Here is an 11024-nt window from a genome sequence, read left to right as displayed (position 1 = left end):
GTTGTGGTTGGAGGTGTGGTTGGTGTTTGTTGGGTGGGTGGGGTCTGTGGTGTAGTTCTTGGGCTTTTTCTTGTAGGTGGTGTGGTTGTTTTGTGGGTTTTTTGGTGGGGTCTGTTGGGTTTGGTTGTTTTTGGGTGTGGTGGTTTGGTTTTTTGTGGATGGGGAGATGGTGGTGGCATTTTAGTGGATACAGGAGATGGACTTTCCAAAGGGGAGATGGTTAAATCCCTGATTGGATTTGTGGGCATACGGGTTTGTTTCTTCCAATACCTTCCAACAGCTATTTCTGAAAAAATGAAAGTGACAGCAGGGTATAAATAATATAGTGACAAAACTGTATAATTTTGAATTTTTATATGCAGTTTAATATGAAGTTATATGTATTTTGTTGGTAACAGTTACGAAACTGTATAATTTGACAGTTTGATTTGCACTTTATAATAAGTTAGCTATTTGTTTTGAGTAGTGGTTAAACTGTGTAATTTTGCAGTTTCATTTGCAGTTTGAATAAATTTAGATATGTTACTTGTATAGTGATGAAATGAAACACTATGATGTTGCAGTTTTTATAAGGAAACAGTATGAACAATAGGAACAGCCCATTGTATTTTGTAAAAAGCAACAATAACAACAAGAAGATTAAAAATTCAAAAATAAGAATAAGAGTAGTGAATATTGAACAACAAAAATAAGAATAAGGTGTTGAATGTGTAAAAACAGGGATTTATGTGTAAAAACAGTGTTTAGAATGTTGAAAAACAGGGGACTATATATAAAAGAGGGTTTATACATTTGGAAGTATGTAAAATGTGTATATACGAAATATGAAAGAATGATGTACAAATGTGAATGAAAAATAATGAATAGGTGAAGAGAGATGTTACTTTTTTTCCCCATTTTTGTGAATCGGAAGTCAGGAACTATGAAATCTCTTCAGAGTGGTGATGGTTCTTCGTGTTGTTGAGAGTCGCCGATTGGAGAATATGAACGGCTTGGTGTTGTGTTGAAGATGAACGGTTTGGTTTTGTGGTTAGGGTAGGGTTTCAGAGGGAATGGAGTCGAACGGAGGAGAGATGGAGGATTGAGAATGCGATTTCGAGCGACGGAGATGTAACAGTGTACTGATCAGACTGAGATGATTGTGGGTGATGAAGATGAACGGTTATTTTTTCTGGTTAGGGTTAGGGTTTCAGAGGGGATGGAGTTGAACGGAAGAGAGATGGAGGACTGAGGAGTCGATTTCGAGCGGCGGAGACGTGACAGTGTAGTGATCGGACTAAGATGATGGGGACGTGGGAGATGGTTGCGCGCGTGTAAATTGGATGATATATTATGGGTATTTTCGTCTTATTGTTAATTTGAGAACTTAATGGAGTATTAAATTTATTTTGAGTCTAAACAGGTTATGATATGTTGGGCTTGGACCCTTGGGCTAGACTCCCTAAATAATTCAGATGATCAAAATAGACGGAACAACTCTCATGGGATTCTCACGGCATGACAGATCCACAATTTGATGGGTTGTGTTGCTTGATGTAATTTGAGCCCATGAAAAGAAGGCCCATATTTCACCTATGATCAACCTGGCAATGGCACATTTCTTTTGATACCACCCCACCTTTCTTCTTCTTTTTTTCTGTTGCTTTTTTGATCAGAGAGTCCTCTCTCTATTCATCTTCGTCTTCGTCTTCGTCTTCATCTTCATCTTCATCTTCATCTTCCATCACCGCCAACACAAGATGGGCGATCAGATTGCGAGAGGAGAAGATTTCGAGAAGAGAGCTGAGAAGAAGCTCAGCGGCTGGGGCCTCTTCGGTTCCAAATTCGATGACGCCGCCGATTTGTTCGATAAAGCCGCCAATGCTTTCAAGCTCGCCAAATCATGTCAGTCTTCTTCTACTCATATATATTTTTTTGTTGATCGATTATGGTTTGTTTCGATGCGATAGTGAGAATGCACAATTCTGTATCTTTTTTCCTTTTTTTTTTTTTTTTTTTTTTTTCAATCGAAGGTTCTTGATCAGTCAGTTGTGGTGGATCTTGGTTTGATTGAGTCCTTGATGGCTTGTGCGTGTGTTGTAATTGTTTAACTTGGATGCAACTTTTGTCAAGGAAGTGGAGCAGTAATATCTATTTGTTTAATTTTGGGTTAACATTAAATGCCAAATAAATTAAGATTTTTTTTTTTAATTTATAAAATTGTTCATTATCTTCCTTGTGCGTGCATCTTAAGTTGGGAATGTTATAGATTCATATATATAGTGATCAGTAAAAATCCAATTTATTATGTGTGTGTGTGTGTGTTTAGTGGCTTACAGGATTACCCTTGGCACCCATTACAAACTCAATCGCTCCCTGCCCTATAAAGCCATCATTTTTCGACGATTGAATAGTTTGGTACTTGGAAATTAAAATAAAAATGACTTCTTGATGAGCAATGCAGATTCTTCCATAGTTGCTATGGGTTATCCTAGGTAGTGTTTGGTTGAGTTTTGTAAATGTGATTTGAGAGTATGAGTTGTATTTTGAGTTTGTGTGTTGTGGAATTATGATTTGAGTGTAGAAAATTTGTTTGGTAAAGAGTTTTGAAAATAGTTTTGGAAAAGAGGTTTGATTTGAGTGGGAAATTAGTGATGTGACATTTGATATGTGATACAAAAATTTACAACTCATAACTAAACATACAATTCAAAATTATTTTAAAGCACATAAAAAATTTAAAAATTTTCAGAAATATTTGTCCCGATTATATAAATCAATTGCAAAAAAAAAAAAAAAAAAAAAAAAAAAAAATCTGGAACCAGCCGGACATCCGGGTGGTCTACCGGGTGGTCATCCGGGTGGACAAAAAAGGCGCCTGTGCATCAGAGTTCTCTCTGCAGAGTGTAGAAAATTGATTTGAAACCGAAACCAAACATCATACTCCAAACCACGGGTAGAAAATTGATTTCAGAGCACAACCAAACAGAGCCTAATGTTTTGGAAGCCTTTTTCTTTCTTTCTTTCTATTTTATGAGGACTTTCAATCACTTCGGTACTTGAAGGATCATATTGATTAAAGAATTCGACTATATTTTCAAAATTAGATTAATCCACATTATATCCCAGGTATTAGGTCAGTAATCTTTTATGATATTTGGATTCTCAGGGGACCAAGCTGGATCAGCATATGTAAAGTTAGCAAACTGTCATTTAAAGGTAATTGCTTCGTTTTACAGGGTTTAGATATTTCTATCTTTGAAGTTTTGTTTTTGGCAGATCTTATCTGACCATAAGCCTATATAATGCTGTTACTTATTTTTGAAGTTGGATAGCAAACATGAAGCTGCTGGTGCTTATGCTTCTGCTGCTCATTGCTATAAGAAGACAAATACTAAAGGTATGTATGATGTTGACTTCTCTGTATGATAATTTATCCTGAAATTTGTCAGACCACTTTGGCTTATTTTATACAAGCAATGTTCTATTATAATTATATGAATCTACCCTGCAGCTAAAAAGTAGTGACAGCATAATGTTATCTTAACTCTTTTTACACGATATATTTTTGCGATGTTCCCTTGCTTCTTGTTTTCTTTGAATTAGATATCTTTTAGTATTTATCTGAAAAAATAAAAAAATAAAAGATGTATTTCAGTACTCATGCCAAAGTAGCTCAATCAAGAATGCTTGTGTTGACAAGATCTAACCAAGCAAGTGACTGAAAAGGCCAATTAGGTTGAATTGTAAGGCAAGGCGGTTGGGTGCTTTTGATTAGTATAGAATAGGTGGTCCTTTAGTGGATTTCTCTAGTTCCTATGAACTATGAGCAGTCAATCAAGTACTTGGTGCTAATTTAGAGAATTGTCATACCCACCTATGGTGTACTGATTCGTGAAGCCTTGTCACATGTGACATATAATACACGTTGCTTGTTGGCTTGCAAGGGGCACGATTCCAATTGACAGAATGCCAAGTAAGATACAAATTACAATGCAAGAAATAAAAGGCCTGACAGATGTAGGATTCCTCCTTTCTCCTCTAATCGATTTGATTATTATAGATGATTGTGGAGGTGAATGTTCTATTACACCTTCACGAACTTCTTTTAATCAGTTGACACTAATTTTTTTATAGGCACATATAAACTTAAAATCCATTATCTCTCCCTCCTGATGGATGGTTTAGTCTCAGAAAGTATTCCTAAAGGAGTCCTGCATCATTTTGTTATTTGTTTGGTCCGTCAATTAGGCATTCAGCCAAAATTTTCTTTATTAACAAACATGTAACAACACAGTAAGGTTGTGTCCTTTCGGTAGAAGTTACTAATCACAAGAATAAACAAATCAAGGGATTTCAGAATTCTAGATTTCCAAATTCAATGTTAGTCAATGTTCACGTTATGTTTTTGTAGTGATGCATTGTTTAAATCACAACTTGGTTCTTTTTCTTCTTTTGTTTTTTTTTGTCTTTTTTAACATGCCCCAACATGCCATTTGTTGTTTTGTGTTTGGGATCAATTCAAGCTTAGAAAGAATATTTATTTCAATTCGTTACTTGAAGCTGAAGGAACCTCCACTCAATATGATAGAGCATGCACATTAAACTAATAAACTAGATGTACCATCAGATAATGTAGAACACAAATAGGGGCATGCGTCCACGCATTGTTTAAATCGCCACAATTTTAACCTGTATGATGCATGGGTACTTCGCCAAATATGCCGTAACCATACTGGGAACTAGTATTTTGCATAGTACTTCTGCGTAAGTACTGGGTACATGAAACACGCACCCAATTTTTTCTTCTTAATTTTTGCAGTGCCCTAGATGTATCTAGTATATACCCAAGTTGTACCTCAATTAGAATAGTATTTTCTTCCATGTAAATGTGAAGTTAGTTTCACTAAACTTCTTTTTTTATACTCAGTATGATTTTAAAATTAAGCTTTAATTTGTAAGTTATTTAATTTAATTACATTTAATTTTGATTTATACCTTACTTTTGTCATTAAATGTGAATTGTAAGTTTGATCTTAACCAACTAAACCATTTAATTAATTTTTGCATTATTTCAAATTTATTTATTTTTTACGAATGTACCCAGCTTTACGTGTATCCTACGTTTTTTCATAGATTTTTCCGTATTGATGTGTACCCGTACATGTGCTTCATAGATTATAACTTTGCACGACCATCTTGGTAGGTTTTGTAATGGGAAATCTTGGGATTCTTTAAACCTGCTCACTAGCAATGATTCAAACCAGTCTGATGTTTATGGTCACTTATTTACCCCTTGATGATAATTTGTGCTTCACTGGTCATGAAACCTTAGGTGTGCTTCATGTAATATTTCGTATTTGCCCTTTTTCTTCTTTCCATGCACATCATCATTGAAAATAATTCAATAAATCTGGCCCATCAAAGCTTTGAAAAGAACAAAATCTAATGGAATTTTGTAGCTAAATATCTCGCCTGTTCACATATAATTAGGAATGATGTTTTTATTAGAAAACTACACAGAGGCATGGGGTTACTCTCGTCTTAAATATTGTATGCTTTTCAGAGACCATATCTTGTCTAGAGCAAGCGGTCAATATGTTTAAGGAGATTGGGAGGCTCAACATGGCTGCAAGATATTACAAGGTACAATCTGTACCATTTTGTCTGTAAATTATGTCAGACTTGAGGCAGTTGAAGATAATTGTTTCCTTACTCATATTTTGTTGCATCTATGACTTTACCCTTGTTCATACTAATAAGTGATAAGCCATATCACTTATGACCATAAACAAGGGTATAATTCATAGATGCTATTATCCTTATTTTTTTTTTTTTTAATGTTTAGTTAGAGTAAACCTCTAGGATCATTGCATATGATGGCTAGTAAAGTCGTAGATAACTTGGAACTCTTGTCTTCATGTGCAGGAAATTGCTGAATCGTACGAAGCTGAACAGAACTTCGAGCAGGCTATTTTTTACTATGAAAAAGCGGCTGATCTTTTCCAAAGCGAAGATGTAACAACTACTGCAAATCAGTGCAGGCAGAAAGTTGCTCAATTTTCTGCTCAGTTGGAACAGTAAGCCCGTTATACTTCTTATGTGGCTAGATGACTTTTGAAACCTATTTTCTGCAACGTTCAGTCCACAGTGGATGTATCTCATAACTGTTCTAATCTCTCTTTCTCTGTGTAGGAATTGATTGCGGAAAGTAGATGACATTGTTGTTTGATTTAACTTTGTACCATGTAGAACTTAAAACTACCTGCAGTTAAATTTATCAGGATATGCTGCTACCATTTTGGAGGAAATGGATCTATATAGTTAATCCCAAATTTTTTAATGCATTTCATATTTAAATGTGTAAGTTTATAATAATTTAATCATGTATTTTTATATGGAGAACTTCCACATGTATTATCTGCAAAAGTTATTTTTCATCTCTGTACATGTTTCTGAAGGCAGTATAGTCAGTTATGTAGGATCTCCTTGTAGGCTGCTTGAATTGGTCATGTGGGATTAAGTCAATATGCATCTGGTTGTTTGTTTCTCTTTATATCAATATGAGTGCGGTGGTCTTTTCTTCTGATTATTCCAACAACTAACTCACATTTGAATTTGTTACTGTCAGCTTGTTTTTTTTAGAGTGTTGCAGCACTTGTTTGGTTCAAAAGTATAGTTTGAAAACAAATGAACATTCACATTATTGACAGTGTAGTTTACTTCATTTCCAAATATATGTATGCACATATATTAATATTCATGCATAGATTCAGGGCTTAGTTTAGTAACTAGGGCTGCAAATGAGAGGAGTTGTTCTACTTTTATTACTTTTTATCAAGGCCACATTTAATCCTTTTTCTTTATTTTTGTGTAGAAATTAGTATAATATAATACACCACACATTGAGAGAGGACGTGTGTCCTGCTTTGTATTACAAATATGCTTTATACTTTGAAAAAAAGTTAAATGATGGCCCACATTTTGCTTTTTGGTGACATACTTTAAAAGCCCTGTCATCTTTTTGTCCATTGGGTTTTTTTCTCATCCATTCTACATGTGTCCGGATTTCATATGCATTACTGAGCCAAGCCGAACTGAGCTGGAATCGTGAGCTCATGAAACTATCATGAACATGAGCCAAACCAGAACATACATTAAACTGACTGAGCCGATTCTGAACACCCTAAAGCTCGCTTGGCTCATCTCATTTGCAGCCTTATTACCAAAGTGAAATAGTGGAACAATGCAAATGAGATCTGTACCTACTGTCAGAAATCATTTATTTGGAATACATTTTGTCATAGCTTTACATTGATGTAAAATGTTGTTGAGGAATAATTGAAAGTGCATTGATAGGAACTATTATGCTCAAAATTTTTCTCCAGATACCAGCAAGCTATTGAGATTTATGAAGATATAGCACGGCAATCGCTGAACAATAATTTGCTGAAGTATGGAGTAAAAGGACATCTTCTTAATGCTGGCATTTGCCAACTCTGTAAAGGCAAAGGGGACACTGTTGCAATTAACAATGCATTAGAGAAATATCAGGTTTAAGCATGATTAAGCGATAGCTGTTGTCCAGCGGATTGTCTTTTTATCATATTGCTTAGACATTGTATTTGTATGAACATTGATTTTATTTTTTATTTTTTTTCAGGATTTGGATCCAACTTTTTCTGGAACACGAGAGTACAAATTGCTTGCGGTATGTAAAGCTTGTAAAACTCGTTTTGTTTTTGCATCTCTTTTTTTTTTTTTTTTAAAGTTTCCTCTTGGATGGTGAGTACATTCTACAATTGTTAGGAAATAGATTTCGTGGAATGTAGTTAACTTCTCATCTTGATGAATTTTTCCCCCATATGAACTGCATATTTTGATGGTTTTTAATCAACAGTTTAAACTCCTAAGCTACCTCCTTTCTTATGTTGAATTTAATAATTATATTTAATATCTTTATATAATTGTGATAGCAAAAATTTAGCTTAACATGAAGATTGCTTCTCCTGTGGCAGGATTTAGCTGATGCTATTGATCAGGAAGATATTGCAAAGTTCACTGATGCTGTGAAGGAATTTGACAGCATGACTCAACTGGTAAATTGCATTTCTGATTCTAATTGAAAACACTTATCAATGTTTGGAGTCTGATTAGTTTGTAGCACTCTTGAGTGGGTTTGTTGCTGATGTGTTTGACATGGATTTTACTTGCAGCACCGAAGTTTTGAGTTTAGTTGAATTGATTTTAATATTATTCTGAAAAGGAGGTTCAGAATTTCTTTTCTTTGCTTTTGGCTAATAATGTCTTGAACAACATGTGATGGCACATAACTGCAACTCTAGGTCCAAGTTTGTTTTGAATTTCTTCCTTCTTTTCTCCTTGTACCATATTAGAACTGTCATAATTTTGTATGGTCAGAATAGCTTTGTCTAGTTTCAGATCTTGCGAATAGCATAGCACTTAGTAGGATTTATTTTTTGTTGAACAGTAAGTATACTGATTAGACTATACAAAGGCTGATGTTGAGGATAGATATCAATTCAAAATTTGATCTTATTGTGCGATGTAGATTGCTTTTGACATTTAGAGAACATATTATTTGAGTGTAACCTTCTTGAAAGGTTCCTTGTGATCAATTATAGAAGTATGGCTGCTGAATCAATTTCCACTGACATGCTGTACTGAAGATTTTCATCTTTTGGGCTACTTCCTGCACTACAATTTCTGTGTTGAACATTTGGTTCATTGGTAGAAAAACAGCTGCTTTAGAAGTTGATCATTAATGGCGTGACTAATGCATGGCAAAATGACTAAGCATGAACTGATTCAGAAATGGAAGACAGTAAATTTTTAGCATTTTTACTTGCTGGTTCATAGTTATTAAAATTGTATGGTTTGTGATCCGCGGCAGTAAGTAATTGACTGAAATGAGATTTCTGGCCAATTCACAAATTGATTAAAGGAATTCGTGAATATATTTAATGAATTCATAAATTTGCAGAGAATTTGCCAAAAATCCACCTGTCCGCGAACTCATAATGTGTCCATCACTTTGTACCAGCGAATTAGGTGACCTAGGCCTGGAATTTTTGAATTTTACAGACATCTTTTAATTTGTAGTTTCTCTGTCAATCCTAGTGGGCATATCTTGATTTTTGCTGAAACAGCTGTTAATATTGAAGCCAAACAAAACACTAGTTTTGAAAAATTAGGTTAAGAGGGAGGCTGATAAGAAGGATCAAGTTGCATGAGAACAGAAGATATAACGAGAAGAAATAATGAGAAGTTAGAGGTGGCACTAACTCTAGACAGCATGAAGGTTTCAATGGTTTTGCCAAGTAAATTTGATGTCAGTCGAATATCAAAATATTAAAGGGGTGACATCAAAGCAACAGACTTAATGGAGGAATGGTGAAAGTTATTTATCTAATCAATGAAAAGATTTTGTGGATCAAGCTTCGCTGAATTGAACTCAGTTGCATTTGTTATTTTCTATAGCATTTGACATTGTAGTAGTTTATTTATACCTAGTTTCTGTATTGATTTGTGGATATCTTACACATTTCTGGTAAAGTCAATTGTTTTCTGATCCAGTTGAGATGGGAATTTACATCAATCAAACTGATGCTATTGTGTTGTCTAGATTTCAGATCCGCATGTTTATTTAGTTATTGAATGTTGCAATTGGTTGTGTTGTTTCCACATAATTTGCTCTGCAGGATGCTTGGAAAACAACCCTTCTTTTGAGAGTTAAGGAAGCACTGAAGGCAAAAGAACTAGAGGAGGACGATCTTACTTAGGTTTATATTTTAGTTTGATGTTGTGTCATTTGCATATCTTTGTGATGATTGTACCGGGTGGTTGTGTCTGATTGTTATTCTTTTACACTGTTTTTGTGTGTGCACTTTTGATTTTGTTGTGAATTTGAATGAATATATGCTTGCTATTATAAGCATATACGAGGATGTAATGGAATACAGGTTTCTTTTGTTTACTGTAAGTTCATGAATAAAAAATTGCTTGTTGAAGATGTTCAAGAATTCCCATTGCAATTTGCTAGCCTCTGCATTTTTGTTTTATTGCATCTTATGTTGGACCTCATTGTAAATGATTTACACAACAAAAATTGGCTGTGCAAATAGAATTTTATATTGATTATAGTCAGAGAGCATATGAAAATTGTGCCACTAGAATTTTTTTTGATGCGAGGCATGAGCCAAAACAATTGCCACATCCTATTTTATATATGCATATTTTTTTTATTTGTGTTTTTGGCATTTGGTACACTAGGAAATTAAAGTTAGCTGAAAAAGTTTTATGTGGTCAACGGAAAATAAGTTTATTTGAGTGGAAAATGTTTTCAAACCGTTTGTTTCAGCTAAAATATGTGTTTGATATAATAGAAAATGAAAGTTAATGAAAAATATTTTTTATGATTGATAAAAAACAAGTCTATTCGGGTAGAAAATATGTCACTTTTGAAAGGTGAAAAATATTTTTTTGAATTAAAGTCTTATAAATGTCACAACTACCACACCTTTACCACCAGGCCACTATAACCATTGCCATCACCACCACTCCATCACCTTCACCTCCACCTCCATCTCTGTCCTATCACCACAATCACCTCTAAATATGGAAAAATATTTTTTGAATTTTTTTTTTCTTTTTTTTTTAGAAAAAGTTTTCCTTTACACTGTTAGAAAATAAAAATTTTTCGGTAACTTTAATTCGAAATTAAAGTGGGATCGAACAACTAGTTGAGGTGGATTTGAGTGGTTTTGTATTCTCTTAAATGAGAAGGTTGTAATACAAAAATAATGAGCCGAAACTATTAAGCTGTAAATGAGAATTATCTCATAAAGTGGATATCAATAGAAGTTGGGTTTGGACTTGGGCTTGGGCCTAGGCTTAGACTTGGACTTAGTCTTAGTTTTGGTCTGGACTGGTTTAGGCTTGTGTATGTGCATGTATTGGACTTAGTTTTGGGTATGGACCAGATTGTGCTATACTGGACTGGATTTTTCTTGTGTATATGTTTA

At 34.3% G+C, this 11024-nt stretch overlaps 1 protein-coding gene across 1 annotated transcript; it reads left to right on the top strand.

Moving 5' to 3' along the window:
* Positions 1–1447: 1447 nt before the first annotated feature.
* LOC114268805 (alpha-soluble NSF attachment protein) lies at positions 1448–10022 on the top strand. The gene is made up of 9 exons (XM_028210040.2): positions 1448–1884; positions 3149–3198; positions 3307–3379; positions 5546–5625; positions 5908–6059; positions 7368–7533; positions 7643–7690; positions 7998–8078; positions 9702–10022. The coding sequence occupies exons 1-9, from the start codon at positions 1740–1742 to the stop codon at positions 9780–9782; spliced, it is 876 nt and encodes a 291-aa protein (XP_028065841.1). The 5' UTR covers positions 1448–1739; the 3' UTR covers positions 9783–10022.
* The last annotated feature ends 1002 nt before the right edge of the window (positions 10023–11024 follow it).

The sequence above is a fragment of the Camellia sinensis genome, chromosome 1 (genome assembly GCF_055761805.1).
Source record: "Camellia sinensis isolate YWXY chromosome 1, ASM5576180v1, whole genome shotgun sequence".
NCBI classification, from domain to species: domain Eukaryota; kingdom Viridiplantae; phylum Streptophyta; class Magnoliopsida; order Ericales; family Theaceae; genus Camellia; species Camellia sinensis.
The sequence above is the reverse complement of the archived record's forward strand: the minus strand, read 5'-3'. Positions and strand labels throughout refer to the sequence as shown.

Excerpts from the sequence above, each read along its gene's own strand:
- LOC114268805 (XM_028210040.2), top strand. The coding sequence starts at position 1,740 with ATGGGCGATCAGATTGCGAGAGGAGAAGATTTCGAGAAGAGAGCTGAG. Across the intron at positions 5,626-5,907 it reads TGGCTGCAAGATATTACAAG|GAAATTGCTGAATCGTACGA; the intron begins GTACAATCTGTA and ends CTTCATGTGCAG. Across the intron at positions 8,079-9,701 it reads TTGACAGCATGACTCAACTG|GATGCTTGGAAAACAACCCT; the intron begins GTAAATTGCATT and ends TTTGCTCTGCAG.